We start from the raw sequence: 22,181 nt of genomic DNA, 5'->3' as shown, positions 1-22,181 counted from the left end.
CCTCAGTGAAAAAAGCCAACCTACATTTACTCTGTCTCTCTCCCTCATAATTTTAAACACCTCGATCAAATCTCCCCTCATTCTTCTACACTCCAGGGAATAAAGTCCTCACCTGTTTAACCTTTCCCTGAAGTCCGGGCAGCATTCTAGTAAATCTTCTCTGCACTCTTTCTATCTTATTTGTAGATAAGATGTTTCCCTTGGTGGGTGAATCGAGGACAAGGGGTCACAGCCTTAAAATTAGAAGTTATCCATTTAAAACAGAGAGGAGGAAGAACTTCTTTAGTCAGAGGGTCGTGGATCAGTGTAACTCCCTGCCGCATACAGCGGTGGAGGCCAGATCACAGGAAATGGATGCACCTCATTAGTAAGGGTATCAAGGGAAAAGGCTGGAAACTGGAACTAGGTGTGAACATAATTCAGCTTAATGTAGAGTCACGGAACAGACTCGATGGGCCTCGTGGCCTGTTTCTGCTCCGTTACCTTGTTAGGTGACCACACCTAACATTTACCGTCAGCCACTGTCAGGTGCCCCCTACCTCTTTGCAATTATATGTGCGGGAAATAGCTACAACCTTGGAGTTGAGAGGCAGATGAGGATTTAGTGGCAGACCTCTCTCCCTGCTGTGGTGGCCCTCGTTGAGGGACTAGGTTTTGATGGGACTCTGTTGTTGGGTCTTCAATGTGTAAGGTCTTAAAAACATAGGAAGCAAGAGTTGGGCGTCCGACTCGTCGAGCCTGTTCTCACACTCAATAAAGTAGAAGGACACCTTGCTGGAGAAACTCAGCAGGTTAAACCGTGTCCTTCATGGTAGCAAAGGGCACGATGCAGACCGACATTTCGGGCTTGAGCCCTTCCTCAAGGTACGAGAAAACGTCGGCAGGCATCCGGACAAAAGAGTAAGGAGGGAGGGGGTGGGCACAGAGGCAGGATGTGAGAGGTGGAGAAGGGAGGGAGGGGACAGCAGGAATCAAGGGGAGGAGGGATGGCTGGGTGAAGGGAGGGAGAACTGGAAAAGGGAAGGAGGAGGGGGAAGAGCAGCGCAGGTAAGTAGAAAGTGGAAAAGTCGACGTTAAAGCCACCTGGCTGGAGAGGACCCAGAAGGCGCTCAATAAGATCACGGCTGATCTGGCCGTGGATTCAGCTCCACCCACCCGCCTCTTCCCCATGACCCTTAAAACTCCAACTGTGCAAAAACCTGCCTGTCTTAGTACATTTAATAGAAGATCATGAGGGGTGGACAGCTGGCACCTTTTCGCCAGGGCCACAGTAGAAAACCCCGGAGGACAGGAGTAAGAACCAAAAGGTCTGCAGACATTGCGAGTGGAGTAAAAGCAACAATGCAGTGCACTTTACAGAGCAAAGAAAAAGTTGCATGACCAACATTTTGGGCTGGAGCCCTTCATCAAGGGATGAAGCAGGCAGCTAAATAAAATGGCGGGCGGAAGGGGCATCTGTTTAAGGTGAGGGGAGGAACGTTCAGGGGAGGGGAGATGCCAGGGAGTGGTGGTGGCCTCCAATGCATTGCCAGAGGGTGGTGGTGGAGGCTGAGACATTAGGGGCATTTACGCGATTCTCAGACAGGCCCATGAACGGAAGAAAAATAGAAGGCGAAGGGGTAGGAAGGGTTCAGTACTTTTTTTTAAGGAAGGGATGTATGTGGGCCAGTACAACACTGAGGGCTGAAGGGCCTGAACTGTGCTGCATTGTGCTATGTTCTAGTGGTTCTCAACCTTTTCCTTTCCACTCACATCCCACTTTCAGTCATCCCTCTGCCATCGGTGCTCTGTGATTAGTAAGGGGTTGCTTAAGGTGGGATGTGGGTGGGAAGGGAAGCCTGAGAATCACTGCTCTAGACCCAATTGTTACTGAAATATTTTGCTTGAGAACAATTGTCCTTGGCCCATTTCCTTTGGAGTTCTGAAACCGTGCACATAACGAATCAATGAGGGACGATTAAAACAGTGGGTTTCAAACTCGCGTCACACCTTAAGCAATCCCTCACTGATCAGAGAGCACCAATGGCAGAGGAAATAAACACAGATGCTGGAGAAACTCAGCAGGTCAAACAGTGCCTTTGTGTAGCAAAGGTGAAGATCCATCACCAACATTTCGGGCTGGAGCCCTTCAAAGTGTGGGGGAAAATGAGAGATGTCGGAACAAAAGGGGGAAGGGGGAGTGATGTGCCAGAAAATGAAGAGATCAAAGGCAGTGTCGTTAAACACACATCATGGGTTTTAATCGTAGATACTCAGTATTTATTTTAGGTTTTTATCATGCTCAGACTCCTGCTGGGTTCAATGACCCCCTCTTTCAGTAGCCTCCGAGTCTCAGCCTTAATAAACTCACGGTCCTCTTTGCTGTAAAAACAGCTCTTAGAGGCAAACGGTCGACACTTGCGGGATAGATGACTGAACAGGGAGGGAGCTTTGATCTTTAGTGTGGACAGACCGAGTGTGGGTAGCGGCCCATCAAAATTTAACTCTACACGTTTTATCTGAGATTGAATATCGCAGGAGCACAGAGATCAGACTTTACAAAAAGCCAAACATCAGCAAGACAACGTCCCTGTAATTTCGGAGTAACTTTACACTTATCCCGTATGGTTTTTTTAAGTTCACTACAAGCCATCGATATTTGCAGGATACCTCTTCAATTTTAAGGCTTCCGCAACCTTTTCATGGATGTGGCTGTCAGTGCTGCCGGAGTCTATTAAGCAATCGACAGTCTCACCATTCACCTCCCTCTTCATAGTCGACTGTTCCAGTCCATAACAACCCTAAAACTTTACAGTCTATTGAGTTATCACAGGGGAACTATGTGTTGATCCCACCTCGCCGTCACTTGAAGTCGATTCAGCCGGCTCGTCTGAAGATTCCTCCCCTTCGTAGTTGAGTCGTCTTTCATGCCAGCGGCTCTAGGATGAATTTTCTTGGATCATTTCTTCTCCTTCTTAATAGTGGGAATATTTATCACCCTACATGCTTTAGCGAAGTGGCCATATTTCCCACAGTGCATGCAAGTAGTGAATCGAGCCGGACACTTCTGTCCGGGGTACCAGCTCTTATTACAGAAGTAACATTTGCCAGGGATTTGTCCCTTCATCCTCCTCGGGGTTCCAGCCCTCCTGGGTGTTTTCAGTTTCCAGTATTTTGCTGGATCATGTAGCACTTCTCAGTGTTTTGGCTGGCGTGACTGCTTGGCCAAAGGTCTGAAGCTCTGTATCTAATAGCTTCTGGCGGATGTAACTGGAGTCGATACCGTTAACAAAAGCATCCAGCTTCAAGGCATTGCAATGTCGTTGCACATTGACCACCCTGACATCGCATTCGTTTGCCAACAAGTTGAGGGCCAGTGCATAGGCAGCATCACTTTCTCTGGGTTTCTGGTGTCTAGTCAGCAACTGGTGTCGAGCAAGCACCACGTTCCGTGGCGCTGCATAGTAAGCGGTCAGTCGTTCCCGGGCTATAGCCAGAGTCGCAGCTCCTTGAGTTACAGCAAAAGGGATCTCACCCAGTAAGGAATTCAGGTGGCCCCACTGTATCGCCTCATCGACCACGTTGTTCCGAGCCATTTAGTAATTGAGACAAGTAATCTAGTGGTTGAAGATTTCTCTGGCCTTCGGGGCAGACTGGTCGATCACCAGCCGCTCTGGCTTGAGGGCTGCATCCATGCTTGAGTTCTACTAATAAAATTGATGTGCCAGATAATGAAGAGATCAAAGGCAGTGTAGTTAAATTCAGTAGTACAATAATGAACAGTTATAGACAAGGGGAGTGCCCTTGGTGGTAGAGATAATCCACGTCCAATGCCAGTGGTGCAGACTAAGCATAGTGAGAAATTGACAGCATGACACAGATTTACCACAGGGAGGAGGAGTGGTGAGGGTGGGAGATGATAGGTGGAGGAGGGGGAGGACCGCAGTGGGGGTGGGGGGGGGGGGTGGTGGAGAGAGGAAGGAAGTAGGAACTGGAATAACTAGTTAAGGGGAAGGGGGGGTGGGGGGGGGGGGAAAGGCAGAAGGCACGCTGATTAGTGGAATGCGCTGAACTCAATGTTCATGCCCTGGGGTTGGATGGAGAGTGCCCAGTCGAAAAATGAGGTGGTGTTTTTCCACTCTGTGGGTGGTCAGGGTGGGGTGGTGTGAAAGGCCAAGGACAGCTTGAGAGTGTGACTCAGAACTGAAATGGTTGTCTACAGAAAGGTCACGTTTGTTGTGGACAGAGAGGAAGTGATTTCCTAATCTGCAACCGGTCTCTCTCATGTAGAGGCCACAGAGGGTGCACTGGATGCAGTAAACGAGTTCACTGGAAGTACAGGTGAATTGTTGGTTCACCTGAAAGGTCTTTTTGGGACCTCAGACCGTGGTGAGGGAGGAGGTGTGGGTATTACACCTTCTATGACCACAGTGGAAGGTGCCAGGGGGAGTGGGGGTAATGGGTGGGGAGGGAAGAGTGCACAGGGGAATCACGGATGGAGCGATCCCTACGGAAGGCTGAGTGGGGAGGAGAAGGAAAAATGTGTCTGGTGGTGGGGTCCTGGAAATTCTGGCAGATGATGTGTTGAATGCGGAGGTGGGTGGGGTGATAGGTGAGGACGAGGGGGATTCAGTGTTTATTGTTTCAAGGGGCGGGGGATGGGCCAGGGCAGATGAGCGAGGAATGGAGGAGATGCGGGTGAGAGCCGAGTTAATGGTGGTGGAGGGGAAGCCACTTTTGTATAAGAAGGCAGACATTTCAGAGACTCTGGACTGGAAGACCTTATCTTGGGTGCAGATGCGGCTGAATGTTGAATAGGTTTATATAGGCCAGCACAGTGTTGTGGGCCGAAGAGCCTGTCCTGAGCTGGGATGTTCTGCGATCGATAAGGCTGGTTCTGCAGATTCACCATTCTCCAACCCCCCCAGCCCCCACACACCCTCCCATCCCTGTCCTAAATCTATTCCCCCCACTGAATCTCGAGGCAATAACTCCTTGTTCTGGGGCCTGCCTCTTTTCTCCAGAGGGTCTCCTGGAACAGCAGAAGATGCGTGAAATGAGTGGGCAGAAAGAAGGTGGGACTGTTACAGTGGGCAGTGACGTGGATTAGAATCTGGCACTGTCTGTAAGGAGTTTGAACATTCTGCTCATGGCCTGTGTGGGCTTCCCCTGGGGGCTCAAGTTTCCACCACTGTCCAAAATGTGTGGGCTTGTAGGTTAATTGGATGTAGTTGGGCACCTCCAGTTTGAATGGGTGGAAGTTTTGTAAATACCATTATATCGAGGGGTCAGATCCCCAGGCAATGAAAGAATAATGCCCAAAGCTTGTGCATGTCCTGCAGCCCTTCATAGTTAACCCGTTCTTTCTGGTGGGGGTGGGGGATGGTGTCAGACATGAGCCCTTGGATCAAGATGCAGCTGCAGGTTCTGCTCTCTGACCATCTCATTGTTTTGTTCTCCGAGACTTCAACTACAAACAGGCTTTGTCGACTGTTTGTGGTTTCACTGTAGCTTGTCGGTTCTCTCTTAATCAAGTTTGAGGTGTCTTGCTCAGTTGAGGCAAGCGTGACGCGATAAATATAGAGATGGAATGGGGGAGTGGGGTGGGTCAGGACATTGCAGTGGTCATTAGTCGGAAACGCCAGAGATGATCCATCAGTACAGACACGGTACAGCTCGAGGCCCACAAATACTGGGGCCTTCCAACTGAGCAGACAGGTGTTGGACCATATTACAGGCATTTGGACAGACACAGAGATAGGCAGATATAGAAGCATACACATTTGTAATGTGGTTAAGTGGAATGGGTGTAGCTGGGTGAAAAGGACAGCATGGATGTTGTGGGCCAAAGGGCCTCTATCTGAGCTTTGTATGTCTATGAATTTCAATGGGTGGGGTGAAGGGGTCCATAGGGGAGAGTGGGTGAGTGGGGAGAGGGTCCATGGGGGAGAGTGTCCATGAGGGAGAGGGCCCGTGGGGATAATGGTTGACAGCGAGAGGTCAGGACTGAGCTGTATTCGGACTGATTGAGGAGAGTCTGTGTGATTTGTGTGTGGAAAATTTGATTGAGCTTTTGTTGAAGAGATGACCAAGAGGAGGACAAAGGGAGCAGAAAAGATTCACAAAAATGTTACCAGGGCTGGGGGGAGGGGGGCTTGAAATATAAGAAGAGATGGATTGGCTGGGACTTTAGTCCCTGGAGCGCAGGAGGCTGAGAGCAGACCTGATAGATGTTTATAAAATCGCGAGCTGCAGAGATAAGGTAGAAGGTCACAGACATTTCCCTCAGGATATAAAGCAGTGGTTCTCAAACTTTTTGTTTTCACTCACATCCCACTTTATGCTATCGGTGCTCTGTGATTAGTAAGGGATTGCTTAAGGTGGGATGTGGGTGGGAAGAAAAAGTTTGAAAACCATTGTTTGAATTGTCCCTCATTGACACGTTATGTGCACCGTTTCAGAACTCCAAAGGAAATGGACCAATGACCATTTTTTCTCAAGCAAAATTGGGTCTAGAGCAGTGATTCTCACTCTTCCCTTCCCACTCACATCCTACCTTAAGCAATCCCTTACTGATCACAAAGCACCGATGGCAAAGGAATTACTTAAAGTGGGAAGAAACAAGTTGAGGACCACTGGTCTAAAGTTTAAGGTGAGGGGAGTGATTTGAAAGGGACCTGAGGGGCAAGGTTTTCCACACACAAGGGGGTGAGTGTGTGGAATGAGCTGCTGGAGGAAGTGGTAGAGGTAGGGATGATTTAAGCACATTGAGATGGGTGCGTGGATGGGAAATGTTTTGATGGATATGGGCCAAATTTAGGAGATTTACCAGGATGTTGCCTGGATTGGAAAATGCGTCTTAAGAGGCAAGGCTAGCAGAGCTGGGGGTTTTCTCTTTGGAGCATAGAAGCATGAGAGGAGACTTAATAGAGGGCTACAAGATTATGAGAGGATTGATAGAGTGGATGGCCTGTGTCTGTTTCCCAGGGCAGGAAGAGCAAACACCAGAGAATGTGTGTACAAAGCGAAGGGAAGGAAGTTTGGGGAAGACGTCAGGGGTATGGTTTTTTAATCCAAAATTGTGTGTGCTTGGAAAGCCTTGCCAGAGGTGGTGGAGGCTTGATCAACTGGAACATTTAAGAGACTAAGAGTCAGGCGCATGGGTGAATGAAAAATAGAGGGTTACGAGGTAGGGAGGGTTTTTTTGGGGTAGGATTATATAGGTCGGCACAACACTGTGGGCTGAAGGGCCTGTACTGTGTTCTATGTTCTAAATGGAGGCAAGAGAGTGTGTGTCCGCGATGGGATGAGCCTTTTAATGTGTTGCCTTCTCCAAGGCAGTGAGAGTGACAGAGGGAGTCAGTGGAGGGGAGGGGGGTGGGGTGAGAGTGTGATGAGATCTGAGCCACGTTCACAACTCCCTGCGGTTTCTTGTGGTCCATTCCACTCTCTCATCCTCTTCTCACAATTCTGCAAACTCTTTCCTCTGACACACTTGACCAGCTCCCTCCTGAATGCCAGAATTCAATCTCCACCCCCCACCCCCCCACCCCCAATCTCACACCCTGTCCACTTGCTCGGGGAGATAAAACCCTCAGGTTACTTTTGCCGATCACCTTCCCCGTTCTGTGACCCCTCAAGTTCTCCTCTCCTTCCCGGTCAATCCCCATGTCAGGCCTTCCTCACAACCTCCTGTGTTCAAACCCAGCTCCTCCACCCTGGGTTTCCTTGTTGAGATGAATTGTTTAATGCCACATGAGGCGACACGCAGCAGGAATTCTTTACTATGCCTGCTATTTGGACAAGGGGGAGCACGGTCAGTGTAACGGTTAGCAATAGTAACCTGGGTTCAAATCCCATGCCGTCTGTAAGGAGTTTGTACGTTCTCCCCGTGTCTGTGTGGGTTTCTTCCGGGGGCTCAAGTTTCCTCCCACCATTCAAAACTTAGCAGGGGTTAGTAGGTCAATTGGGGCACAGGCTCGTGAGCCGTAGGGGCCTGTTAACGCGCTGTGTGTCTAAATTTAAATTTAAGTCATATTCTACATAGCACAACAATAATGGATCATGAGTTTATTGTCATACACATTGTACAAGATACATAGACACTGAAATTCCTATTTGTAAGTACAGTACAACTTCGATTATCTGAAATGATCAGGACCGGGCCTATGTTGGATTATTGGTTTTTCTGGATAACTGGTCATTTTTACAAAAACAGCCCAGAAGCTACAGCAAATCACTTGCAACAGTGTTTAAACCACAACAAAAAACAATGGAAGTCTTTTTAACCATAAAAAGAATGCTAGCCACGACTGATCCCCGACACGTCCCCACCGCTGCTGCCGATCACCGATACCTCCCATCTGCCGCCACCAATCCCTGACACGTCTCCGACGCTGCCGCTGATCCCAGGGGAGGTTTCCCTGGCCGGTGGACACTCCCTGGCGAGTCAGCGGGTTCCTGTCTCCTCCAGGCACTGGAGCTCCCAACGCCCGTCTCCAAATCCTCCCCTCGGCCTACTGGAGAGTTCAGTGTGCGTGTGCCGGCAGTAGGTCGAGGGGAGGGTTTGGAGTTGGCGTCGGGGGGCTCCGCGTGCCGAGGAGGGGGGAAGAAAAGGGGAGGGGAGGGAACACCACTGAGCCCGATGTCCCTGCTCCTGCCTGGGAGGCCGCTCTCCTTGACAACACTGGCACAAGGGATTCTACCGACCACTTGTGGCTGGGAGACAGCAGTTTGAGAGGGAGAGTTGGAGAGAAAAGTCAATAGAAGAAATGGAGCGAGAGAGGGGAGGGAGTTTCCTGAAACGAGGACAATCGTCGTTCTAATTTCTTGTAGAGTGAAGTTTTTTTTCAACCTGTGAAGTCCGAGAAAGTTTCGGTTAAACGAGGATTTTGGAGAATCCAATTTCAGATAATCGGAGTTGTACTATAATTTGTAAACAAAAGCAACTACCATTGTACATGGAATTGAATTTAAAAAAGATATAATTAATTTATTAAAAAAATCTTAAATATTCCCAGTTATCCTTTGGCCAACGTAGCAGCACCTGATCAGTGTCACAGGGGCCTGAGAGCTGTTGGAAAGGAACTTTTCTTGAAACCAGAAGTTCTGGCCGAAGGTCACAGAGAGAAGAGGGTCTTATGGTGGTGTGAATCCCGAAGGTCTGCAGACGTTCCTAAATGCTGGGGGAACTCAGCTGGTCTCGCCACGTCCATAGGAGGTTAAGGTGTATGACCTTGAAGAAGGGCTCAGCCCCGAAACGTGGGTTCTATATCTTTACCTCCCATGGATGCTGTGTGATCAGTGGAGATCCTTCAGCGTTTTCGTGTCCTTTATTATGTCGGCTGCCTTCTTGAGTAGATGTCTTTAATGGACGGGAGGTCTGAGCCTGTGATGGGCCTTGCTGTGTTTGCTACCTTTTGCAGCCTTCTACATTCCTGGGCAGTTGAATTCCCAAACTATGAGTCAGTATACTTTCCACAGTGTGCTGTAGACATTCAATAAGAGTATCCACCGACATGCCAAATCCCCTCAGATTACTGAGAAAGTAGAGGTGTTGGTGTGATCAAAACTCTGACAGTGCAGGGTGGAGTTTTAAAGAGCAACGCTTGGAGCCATAGATCATTACAGCACAGAAACAGGTTCCTTCGGCCCTTCCAGTCTGTGCCGAACCATTATTTTCTGCCTAGTCCCACCTAGTCCATACCCCTCCCATCCATGTACCTGTCCAAATTCCTCTTAAATGTTCACCACTTCAGCTGAAATCTCGTTCCACACCCCCCACCTCTCTCTGCGTGAAGAAGTTCCCCCCTCATGCTCCCCCTCAGTGGCGTATTGAAGGAAGATAGCGCCTATGGCAAGCACTGAAATTACGCGCCCCTCCCCCCCCATTAAAACTTACTTCAAACCTTCACCCTCCCTCACTGCCACCATGCCTTCCCTACTACAGTCATATTCAACGCTGTGTTGGATATATTGAGATATTGGAAAATAATCTACACCTTAAACAACATGACAGTCGCTTCAAAGGCCAGCGTTTGCTGAATGAAAGCAGGGAGCGGTAAACCCCAGGCCAGGGCGGAGAGGCCACAGTTAAAGATGTTGCGTGGTTGTCACTGTCCCCGTGGGCTCCCTCTCTTACCTTCAGGGGAAAGGTGACTCTCAACGTCAAGCCCCAGTGGGAGGGACGCAGGAGGATGCCAAAGCCCACGCTCAAACTCATCCTTCAGCGGACAATCTCCTCCGCCTTGGATCCAACAGGGGACAGTGGAGACTTCGGAGAACCCTTTCCTCGGCCTACCGCACGCTGGAGCTCCTGACGGCCTGACTCTGAACCCTCACCTTGGCCTACCGCACACTGGAGCTCCTAACGGCCTGACTCTGAACCCTCACCTTGGCCTACCGCACACTGGAGCTCCTAACGGCCTGACTCTGAACCCTCACCTTGGCCTATCGCACACTGGAGCTCCTAACGACCTGACTCCAAACCCTCCCCTCGGCCTACGGCACACTGGATCCCCCGATGCCCGACTCTGAACCCTCCACTCAGCAGTTAGAGTAAAAGTGCTAATGCCAATTATTCTTCTGCTGTTCTAGGAAGTATTCTGTTTGAAATAAATCAGACAAGGAGTGTTGGGAGAGGAGGGATTGGGGGGGGGGGGGGTGTGAATAATTTCCAGGCTTTGCCAGCAGCGGCACCCTCACCCCCCTCAAGTAGCACCCAGGGCACATGCCCTGGCTGCCATGCCCTAGATATGCCTACGTTCCCCCCCCCAAACCTTTCCCCTCTCACCCTTAACACATACCCTCTGGTGTGTACCTCACCTGCCCTCTTTTACTGATGGGAGGTCCATTTGAATCTGGAGTGACCCTGGAATCGTGTTGGGAAATCCGCCAGCCCAGCTTTCCACTTCCCCTTCTTTACCCTGCGTGTAGCTCACCAGAACCTCACACAACCCCTTCCTTGTGCTGGGAAGCCAGGGCTGGTTTCACTTCGGTGACATCTGAACCCAACCCTCCCTCAGCACTTCCCTGCGTAAAGTTCCCCCCACCCCCCACCTCGCCCTGGATTTCTCGTCAGCCCCACCTTTCACCAAACAGTTCCCGCACGCCTATTTATGTGTCTTGATTTTTTTTGCCAGTCTTTTCTTGATCAACTCTTTTAATTTTACCTTCACTGCTTGTAGATCAGCATGGCCTGGAGGGTGGAGGGGGGTGTGGGTGGGGGGTGGGGGGGGGGGTCCCATTCGATCAATCTTCCTGCCTTGATTGACTTTCAGTCCTCGCAGATAGTGAAGAAGCTTTGAACCTCCCTTCCCATCTCACTCAGGAGGGAACTCTGCTTAACTGCAGACCAAATAAAAGTTGTGAAATCAGCGAAAGTATAGACTTCCTGAGCTCTGAGTGTTAATTTGGTGACCTTGGGCCGATTGCAAATTTGGAGGCAGAAGCTGAATCCTGACAGGCAGTGATGTGTGGGAAGGGTGCATCTTGTGGGAGAATTAGAACTGTATGCTTCAGGGCAAAGATAAAGCCAATTTTTTTTTCCCCCAGGAGAGGGTTTGAGGTTTTTATTTCTTGTACTGAATTAAAAGGTGGGGGAAGAGGAGGGGAGGCAGGAAGGGGCAGGGGGAGAAGCTCAGGTGGACCGGTGGGTACAAGTGGGAAGGTTTAAATTTATATTAAATCTTAACTTTTGAGTAGTGGTTCTCAACCTTTCTCTTCCCGCTCATAGAATCCCTATGGCCATCGATGCTCTGTGATCAGTAAGGGACTACTTAAGGTGGGATGTGGGTGGGAAGGGAAGGTCGAGAACCACTGCTCTAGACCCAATTGTTACTGAAATATTTGGCTGGAGAAAAGGGGTCATTGGCCCATTTCCTTTGGAGCTCTGAAACGGTGCACATAACGAGTCAATGGGGACGATTAAAACAGTGGTTTTCAAACTTTTTCTTTCCACTCACATCCCAGCTTAAACAATCCCTGACTAATCACAGAGCACCAATGGCCTAGGGATTAGTTAAGGTGGGATGAGAGTGGAAGAGAAAGGTTGAGACCCACTGATGTTCTCTGGTATTTACTACTCTTGGTCTGTGAAGAAAGTGCTGCCCGTCCACCCTGTCTCTGCTTCTCATAATCTTGTCGACCTCTATCGTCTCCTCTCATCCTTTATCACTCCAAAGAGAAAAGCCCCAGCTCTGCTAACCTGGCCTCGTAAGGCACATTCTCCAATCCAGGCAACATCCTGGTTGATCTCCTCTGTGCTCTCCCCATAGCTTCACTTCTGGTTAACGGCCTCCAGCCTCATGGTTTCCTGAGGGTTTACTTAACGTGGGATATGAGTGGGGAGGGAAGGTCGAGAATCACTGCTCTAGACCCAATTGTTACTGAAATATTTTGCTGGAGAAAAATGGTCCTTGGCCCATTTCCTTTGGAGCTCTGAAACGGAGCACATAATGAGTCAATGAGGGACAATTAAAACAGGGGTTTTCAAACTTTTTTCCCCACCCACATCTCACCATAAGCAATCCCTTACTAATCACAGAGCACTGATGGCATAGGGATTACTTAAAGTGCGATGTGAGTGGAAAGAAAAAGGTTGAGAACTACTGCTTTAGACAAACAGCACGGAGACTCGTGTCCGTGCCACCCAATTTACCTCCCATTAACCTTCACCCCTGGTACAATTCAAAGGATGGGAGGAAACCGGAGCCCCCAGGGAAAACCCATGCAGCCACAGGGAGACCTTCACAGACAGCGCGGGATTTGAACCCTTGGCCGGATTGCTGGTGCCCTAACGGTGTTGCACTAGCTGCTACGCCAACCATGCTGGCCTTAGAAGAAGAGGCTGAGGTGTTGGGGGAAGGGGGTAGCTCTGAATGGTGAAGGGAGGGATGGGGCTGGGGCTGGAAAGGGAACAGAAGGATGGGGAAAGAGACCAAAAATCTGTGACCTTGGGAAGGGTAAGGGGGGGTCAACATAGCTCACTGGAGGAGATAAGACCACGAGTCATTGAAGCAGAAATAGGCCATACAGCCCATCGAGTTTGCCCCCCCCATTCAATCATTAGCTGATCCATTTCCTCACTCAGCCCCACTGCCCGGCCTTCTCCCCATAACCTTTGATGCCCTGGCTTATCAATAACCTATCAATCCTGCCTTAAATGCACCCAATGCTTGGCCTCCACAACTGCCTGTGGCCTCAAATTCCACAGGTTCACCACCCCCTAGCTAAAGATGGGTGGGTGAAGCTCCCAGGAGACACAGACCAACAGAGAGTCTGAGGAGTTCCGGCGATCTCTGCGGCTTGCAGCATTCAAAGAGGCTGCGAGTGAGGAGGTGGGGAGGCGAGGCCCACCCCGGCGTCAGCGCAGTGCGGGCCCTCTGAATTCTGGAATGTTCTCTCTCCCCCCAGGTTGTTGCGTTTGAATTATTTCTCGTCTGGGAACATCTTCAGGTCTGGTGCACTGTGGTGGTGGGCGAGTTGTTGCTGGGGAACAAGAGTGTTGTGTTCTGGTGTTGTCGATAGAATGTGTGTGTAGACGGTCACCTGCCCTGTGTTGTGTTGATGTTGGTGTTTAGAATAAAGTAGCATCTTATAACCATAGAACATTACAGCACAGAAACAGGCCCTTCGGCCCTTCCAGTCTGTGCTGAACTATCTTTCTGACTAGTCCCACTACACCCAGTCCATAGCCCTCCATACACCTCCCATCCATTAACTTGTCCAAATTCCTCTTAAATGCTAACGTTGAGCCAGTATTCATTACTTCAGCTGACAGCTCGTTCCACACCCCCACCACTCTCTGTGAGAAGTTTCCCCTCATGTTCCCTCTGAACTTTTCCCCTTTCACCCTTAACCCATGTCCTCTGGTTTGTATCTCACTTCCCCTCAGTGGAAAAAGCATATCTATATTGACTCTATCTATCCCCCTCATAATTTTAAGTACCTCTATCAAATCTTCCCTTATTCTTCTACACTCCAGGGATTAAAGTCCAAACCTGTTTAACCTTTCCCTGTAACTCAGTTCCTGAAGTTCAGACAACATCCTAGTAAATCGTCTCTGCACTCTTTCTATCTTATTGATACCTTTCCTGTAGTCCGGGTGACCATAAATGCACACAATCCTCCAAATTTGGCCTCTCCAATGTCTTATACAACTTTACCATAACATCCCAACTCCTGTATTCTATGCTTTGATTTATAAAGTCCAGCATACCAAAAGCCTTCTTCACCACATTGTCATCCAGATCATTGATATAGATGACAAACAACAATGGTCCCAACACTGATCCCTGAGGCGAACCACTCGTCACAGGGCTCCAGTCTGAGAAGCAATCATCCACCACTACTCTCTGGCTTCTCCTGTCCAGCCAGATCACTACTTCACCATGAATATCCAGTGTCTGAACCTTCCTGACTAACCTCCCGTGTGGGGCCTTGTCGAAGGCCTTACTACAGTCCATGTAGACAATATCCCCAGCCTTTCCTTCATCAACTGTCCTGGTAACCTCCTCGAAAACTCTATAAGATTGATTCAACATGACCTACCACACACAAAGCCATATTGATGATCCCTAATCAGTCTTGGCCATCTAAAAGTAAAACACAAAGGTCTGCAGGCTCTGTGGTTGAAGTGAAACCACGATGCTGGAGAAAGTCAGCAGGGCAAACAGCGTTCTTTAAATAGCAAAGGTAAAAACACATAACCAATGTTTCAGAATTGGGTCCTTCATTCAAGTATGGAAAAATGTCGGCAGGCGTCTGAATAACGGTGTGGTGGGGGGTGGTAGGGGTGGTCACAAAGGCAGAGGTGATAGGTGGAGAAGGGAGGGAGGGCACAGCAGCAATCAAGGATGGCTGGGTGAACAGAGAGGGAAGGGGGGTGGAGAGCTGTCGGGAGTGGAAAAGGGAGAGCAGGTTAGCAGAAACCGGAAAGACCTATGTTAATGCCGTCCGGCTGGGGAGAGCCCAGACGCAACTCTCTACCCCCTTCCCTCTCTATTCACCCAGCCACCCTCCTCCCCTTGATCGCTGCTGTGCCCTCCCTCACTTCTTCACTGATCACTGGTGCCTTTGCGACCACCCCTCCCCCTTTTGTTTTCGCACCTGCCGACATTTTTCCACACCTTGATGAAGGGCTGAAGCCTGAACGTTGGTTATGTATTTTTATCCTTGCTAAGTAAAGTATACAGTTTGACCTGCTGACTTGCTCCTGGCTAACCAAATGATTGTATAACCGATCCCTTAGTACACCTTCCAATAATTTACCCACTACTGACATCAGGCCTGCTGGCCTATAATCTCCAGGGTTACTTTTGGAGCCTTTTTTAAACAATGGAACCATGTGAGCTCCCCTCTAATCCTCTGGTACCTCACCAGAATGGTGCAAACGCGATGTTATTTTATGAAGGTGAGGCTCCTTCAGGAGTCTGATCACAGCGGGAAAGAAAGTGTACCCGAATCTGGGAGCGGGTGAGGTGACACCTGTGAGTCTTCTTCCTGATGGGAGGAGGTTGGGGAGAGTGTGGCTGGGGTGAGGTGAGTCTTCTTTGAGCAGAAGGAGGCACCTTAAGCATGTCCGTGGAGAAGAGCAGGTCAAGGAGAGATTCCACAGGGGCGCTGGAAATCGGACGGGATGGTGGAGCAAATCTGGGGAATCTGGGGGGGGGGAGGGTGGGAAGAGGACACGGAATGGAATGGTCGATTGTGGTTGACCCTCCCCAGGTCTCAGCTTTTGTTCTGAGCATCCAAATCTCTGGTCTTTCAAAAATGTATCTCTCTCTCCTCCACCAGATGTTGCAACCTGCACAACTTGTTGGGGCAATGAGTTCCAGAGGTTCTCTCCCCTCTGTGAGAAGTAGTTCTTGCGCCCTTTAGGTTCAAATGTCTGAATGATTGGAAACATCCCAACATCCACCCTTCAAAGCCTCTCAGGACCTTGTATGTTTCAATTAGATCCCTCATTCCTATTTTAAAATTTTATTTTTTAAAATGGCACGGTAACAAGCAATTTTGGCCCACAAGTCCGTGCTGCCCAATTTACACCCCATTAACCTACAACCACGGTACGCTTCAAATGGTGGGAGGAAACCGGAGCCCCCAGAGAAAATCCACGCGGACAAGAGGAGAACGTACAAAATCCTTACAGATAGTGCGGAATTCAAACCCCGGTCCTGATCACTGCCGCTGTAACTGCATTGCACAAATCGCTACGCCACTGTGCCATCCCGTGCTGCATTCTTCTCAAGAACGTGGATCCAAAGAACTGAAAGGAATTACAGGTTCTCCCTGACTTGCAACCTCTGTGACTTAGGTCCATCCGCACATACAACGGAAAATTTGTTAAAAAAATTTAAAGAAAAGATATAAAGTTTACACGGTTTATGTGGTATTGGACAAACTATTACAGGGATACAGGGCACGTAGGAGCCAAAAATGTGCGTCCTTACCTTGTTAGTCGGCACTCCAGGGTCCATAGGCTGGGTACGGCCACCTTGACTCCTGTGCACATGCGCGAGTCTTCGGTGGGTGCATGTGTGGTGGCCTTGCGTATTGGAGTTGGGTTGGTGAATGCATGAGTGTTAAGCGCCCTGGTGATATTAAATTCGCGCCCTTAACTCTCAACCTCAGATTGGAAGGGTCAGGGATCGAAGGTCTGTGAGGTCAGGCAGTGGAAGTTAGGAGCTCGATGGTGTCAACAGCCCTTTCGCCAACTGATGGCCCTCCTCTCACCTTGTCTCCGCAGCACCTACATTTACCAGCGGCGTTTCGTTAGACTGGATGCCGACTATCTGAGATACTTTGAGAATGAGAAGGTAAGTTCAGGTTTATTTGTCTTGTTGAGAAGGGTTCTTCTGTGAGCAGCCTATTCGGTTAGCTTCAATGGTTATACATCCATGTAAGATACAAGAGCACAATTTATAGAGAATAGGATTCTCTATAAGATGGAATAAGATAGAAGAACAATTATAGGAAGGGTGTGGAAGCTATGGAAAAGGTGCAGAGGAGATTGTTGCTTGGATTGGAGAACGTGTCTTCTGAGGAAAGGTTGACAGAGCTGGGGCTTTTCTCTGTGGAGTGAAGAAGACAGGAGGTGACTTAATAGAGGACTACAAAATTATGAGAGGTGACTTAGAGTTCTATGAGATTATGATGAGGTGGACAACCAGCACCTTTTACCCCGGGGCGACTAGCAAACATCAGAGGACATCTGTTTCAGGTGAGGGGAGGAAAGTTTAGGAGAGATGTCAGACATATGCTTTTTTTATTCATAGAGTCATGGGTACCTGGAATGCGTTGCCCAGGGGTGGTGGTGGAGCCTGGCACATGAGGGATAGTTAAAAGAATCTCAGACGGACACAAGGATATAAGAAAAATAGATGGTTTTGGGTGTGATGGAGGGAAGGGATAGATTGTTGAGTAGGTTTACAACATCATGGGCTGAAGGGCCTGTTCTGTTCAATAGATTCAGATTCCAGACACCGCATACAACCCTGAGATTCTTTTACCTGTGGGTGGGGCAGAATTACCACTAATTGGTAATGCAAGAAGTAACTGTACACAGCTTAAGCATGTAAACAAGTTGGTACCATGGTTGGCATTGCGGTTAGTTCATTGCCTTGACAGTGCTAAGGATCCGGACCGAGGTTCAAATCCCATGCAACGCCTTTACAGCGCCAGCGATGGGGACCAGGGTTCAGATCCTATGGAGTTTGTACGTTCTCCCCATGTCTGTGGGTTTTCCTCAGGGGCTCCAGTTTTCTCAGTACGTTCAAAATGTACTGGGGGTGTAGGTTAATTGGGTGTAAATTGGGCGGCACAAGTTTGTGGGATGAAATGAACTGTTACCGGGCTGTATGTCTAAATTTAAATTCAAATAAAGAACTGTAAACAGATAATGAATGTAAACAAACTGACTGTACAATATAGAGAGAACAAATAAGAAAATCAATAAAGTGCACAACTAAGGGTCCTTAACTGAGTCCCTGATTGAGTTTGTTGTTGAGGAGACTGATGGGGGAGGGGGAGTGGCTGTTACTGAACCTGGTGGTGTGAGTCTTATGGTACCGATACCTCTTTTCTGATGGCAGCAGCGAGAACAGAGCGTGTGCTGGGTGGTGGGGATCCTTGATGATTGCTGCTGCCCTCCGACGGCAGCGTCCTCCGTAGATGTTCTCAATGGTGGGGAGGGTTTTGCCTGTGATGTCCTGGGCTGTGTCCACTACCTTTTGCAGGGCTTTATTCATAGGGGTATTGGTGTCCCTGTATGAGACCGTGATGCAGCCGGTCAGCGCACTTTCCACCACACCTCTCTAGAAATTTGCCAATGTTTCTGATGTCATACCAAACCTCCGCAAACTCCTGAGGAAGTAGAGGTGCTGACATGCTTTCTTCACGATGCCATTAGTGTGTTGGCTCCAGGAAAGATCCACTAAGATCATGACTCCCAAGAACTTAAATTTGCTCCCCCTCTCCACCTCTGATTCCCCCCCCATCCAGTGTGAGGTTGTTGTTGGTGCCCCATTCAGCCAAGTTTTCAATCTCCTTCCTGTTCGCTGACTCATCCCCATCCTTTATACAACCCACTACTGTGATATTCTCGACAAATGGTGTTATTGTCGTACAGAGCCACACAGTCGGAGGTGTAAAGTGAGTAGAGCAGGGGCTCAGAGGTTCATTACTTGAACTTCCTTAAACTACTCGAACAATAAACTACTCTGGGGCCTCCAAAACATCTGTCGTCACTTAAAATATCATTTTTTTCTCCTATTAACAACTATGAATATTTATCTCTCCTTTTATATTTATTTTCACTCTTTCTGTCTCACGACATATTGTCATGTTTTAATTTGTTCAAGAACATAGAACACTGCAGCACACTGCAGGCCCTTCAGCCCCCAATGTTGTGCTGACCTATATATTCCTATATATAAAAAAAAATTAACCCTCTATTTTCATTCAATTTTCTGTCCCATTCGCTGGCCGACACATCTCATGACTGCCAGACTGAGACCACCCGCAGATTGGAGGAACAACACCTCATCTGCCTACTGTCCAATCAAATGGCATTAATGTCAACATCTCTGGCTTCCCTTAAACCTTCAGCCCCCGCCCCCATTCGCCTCTCCCTAAGTTTGAGATTCTTGATTGCAAACTTTGAGGAGATGCAAAAGGATTTAGACCAGTGGTTCTCAACCTTTTTCTTCCCACTCACATCCTGCTTTAAGTAATCCCTCCACCATTGGTGCTCTGTGATTAGTAAGGGATTGCTTAAAGTGGGATGTGGGTGGGAAAAAAAAGTTTGAAAACCACTGTTTTAATTGTCAATCATGGACTTGTTATGTGCATGGTTTCAGAACTCCAAAGGAAATGGGCCAAGGACAACTTTTCTCAAGCCAAATATTTCAGTAACAACTGGGTCTAGAGCAGTGATTCTCAACCTTCCCTTCCCATTCACGTCCCACCTTAAGCAATCCCTCACTGATCACAGAGCACCGATGGCAGAGGGATGACTTAAAGTGGGATGTGAGTGGAAAGGAAAAGGTTGAGAACCACCCATTTAGAGGGTGTGGATTGGGATAATTTATTTTCAGGGAAGGATGTAACAGATAAATGGAGGATATTCAAAGGGGAAATTTTGAGAGTACAGAGTTAGTTTGTGCCTGTGAGAATTAAAGGAAAGGTTAGAAAATATAGGGAGCCTTGGTTTTCTAGGAATATTGGGAATTTGGTTCAGAGGAAGAGGTATGTGTTCAACAGGTATAGGTAGCAGGGACTAGATGAAGTGCTTGAGGAATGTAAGGAGTGAAAAAATCTGAAGAAAGAAATGAGAAAGGCTAAAAGGAGATATGAGGCTCTTTGGCAGGTAAGGTAAAAATAAATCCAAAGGGTTTCTACAGGTACATTAAAAGTAAAAGGATAGGGAGAAGTCACGTGATGGAGTAGTGGCCAGTCGGGGAACTCCAGCCCTCTCCGGAAAAGTTAAAAAAAGATAGAGAAAAAGCAAAGGCACAAACATAAAAACCAAAACAAAGTGAAAGTAGAAGTGTGGAGAAAATGGCAGCGAAGAAAGAAAAGCCAAAAACAACGGGAAGAAGAGAAGAAGGAAAGACGTCGGAAGAAGAAGGTGAAGGCCTTACCTGTCCGAGGAGGCCCGCCGTGGAGAGAGAAGCCCGCTCCCTGAGGTCAGTCGAAGACCCGAACTCGGGACTACAAAAATGGCTCACGGAGCCAAACAAAAGTGTTCAACCGCGCATGCGTGACTCCTCGCGCATGCGCGATGTGCAAGACAAAAATAACACTGACGGGAGGGGGTACCAGCTGAGGAGTCGATCTCCACAGCTGAGACAGGCAACTACAACACAACAGCAAGAGGAAAACATAGAAAATAACAAAAACAAGAAAGAAGAGAGTAAAAAGAAATCAAAGAAACAACAGATGACCAACCCAGAGGAAGAAGACCAGCATCAAGACACTTCTAATAAAAATAAGAAGACCAAAAATACCCAATAAGATAAAACAAACAACCCAACAAGAAAACCAGAAGAGACAGAGGTAAAGGACACAGATCCTGGAGTGGACTCAGAAGAAGAGGAGGAAGAACACAGAGAAATGGAAGATGAAGGGAAGGGCAAGTACATGGATATATTTTTAAAAAATATATGGAAACAGTAAAAGAATGGCAGTCACAAGAATTCAGTGAAATAAAAAGAAGAATAAAAAGTACAGAAGAAAAAGTGAATAGATTAGAGATGATCATGTCAGATATAGGAAAAAGAGTGGACAAGGTGGAAGAACGAGAAACAGCCATAGAAATGGAAGTAGAGGACTTAAAAAAGAAATTAGAAGAATCTGATAAAAAAGTTAAAGAGACACAAGAGCTGTTAGCTCAGAAGATAGATATAATGGAAAATTATAATAGAAGAAACAATATAAAGATAGTGGGCCTTAAGGAAGATGAAGAAGGCAAGAATATGAGAGAATTTATAAAAGAATGGATCCCCAGGGTCCTAGGAAGACCAGAATTGCAGGAAGAAATGGAAATAGAAAGGGCACATAGAACATTAGCCTCTAAACCACAGCCACAACAAAAACCAAGATCCATTCTAGTAAAATTCCTAAGATATACAACAAGATAAAATATATTGGAGAAGGCAATGAAGAAAATAAGAGAAGACAAAAAACCACTGGAATACAAAGGTCAAAAAAATCTTTTCTATCCAGATATAAGTTTTGAACTTCTGAAGAAGAGGAAGGAGTTTAATGCAGCAAAAACGACCCTATGGAAAAAAGGTTATAAATTTATGTTAAAATACCCAGCGGTCCTTAAAATAGTTATTCCAGGGCAGCAAAACAGACTATTCTCGGATCCGGAAGAAGCACGAAAATTTGCAGAACAACTACAAAACAGACAGAGAGATGAAGAGATGTAACGAGAACAAAAATGACAACAAACTATATGTATATGTGTATGTATATGTATATATATATATATGTATGTATATGTGTGTATGTATATATATATATATATATAAAAATAGAGTATAGATAAGAACTAAGAAGGGAAAGAAAGGAAGTAAGGAGAGAATTAAGAGAGTGACCTTTGTTATATATGAAGATTAAAATCTTTTCTGGGGGGGCTGGGTGGGGAAGAATTACAGTCACTGCGAAATCAGTTGATGCTTGCGAGTGAATTCGCAAATCCAAATGGAGAGGGGAGATGTGGTTGCCCGACAAGGGACAAAGGGCAACTCAGAAAGGGGAGGGACTATTGGAGTTAAAGGAATTTTAGATATGAGAATAGTGGAAATATTTTATGTTTTGGAAATGTTGTCTTATAATGTGTTCAAAAAAAGAAAGCAGAAATGGATAAGAAGGGAAGGTGGTGATGAGGAAACGGAAAGGAAAGATAAACAAAGTATGAAATGGCTATGTTGAACTATATGACTTTAAATATTAATGGAATACATAACCAAATCAAAAGGAAGAAACTGTTAAATTTACTGAAAAAAGAAAAAAAATGATATAGCATTCGTACAAGAAACACATCTAACTGAAGTGGAACACAAGAAATTAAAGAGAGATTGGGTAGGACATGTAACAGCAGCGTCATATAATTCAAAAGCCAGAGGAGTAGCTATATTAATCAGTAAAAATGTACCGATCAAAATAGAAGAGGAAATAATAGATCCAGCTGGGAG

General features: G+C 47.4%; 1 protein-coding gene across 10 annotated transcripts in view; it reads left to right on the top strand.

The window, feature by feature from the left end:
- LOC138739667 (arf-GAP with Rho-GAP domain, ANK repeat and PH domain-containing protein 1-like) overlaps positions 1 to 22,181 on the top strand; it is a 200,240-nt gene that overhangs the window by 95,287 nt on the left and 82,772 nt on the right. For all 10 annotated transcript variants that reach the window (XM_069892186.1, XM_069892195.1, XM_069892196.1 and 7 more), the window contains one exon: positions 16,727 to 16,796. In XM_069892186.1, the coding sequence (XP_069748287.1) occupies positions 16,727 to 16,796 (70 nt within the window). The remainder of the gene's footprint in view (positions 1 to 16,726; positions 16,797 to 22,181) is intronic.

This window comes from Narcine bancroftii, chromosome 7, assembly GCF_036971445.1.
Source record: "Narcine bancroftii isolate sNarBan1 chromosome 7, sNarBan1.hap1, whole genome shotgun sequence".
Classification (NCBI taxonomy): domain Eukaryota; kingdom Metazoa; phylum Chordata; class Chondrichthyes; order Torpediniformes; family Narcinidae; genus Narcine; species Narcine bancroftii.
Note: the sequence above shows the minus strand (reverse complement) of the source record. Positions and strands in the feature narration are given on the sequence as shown.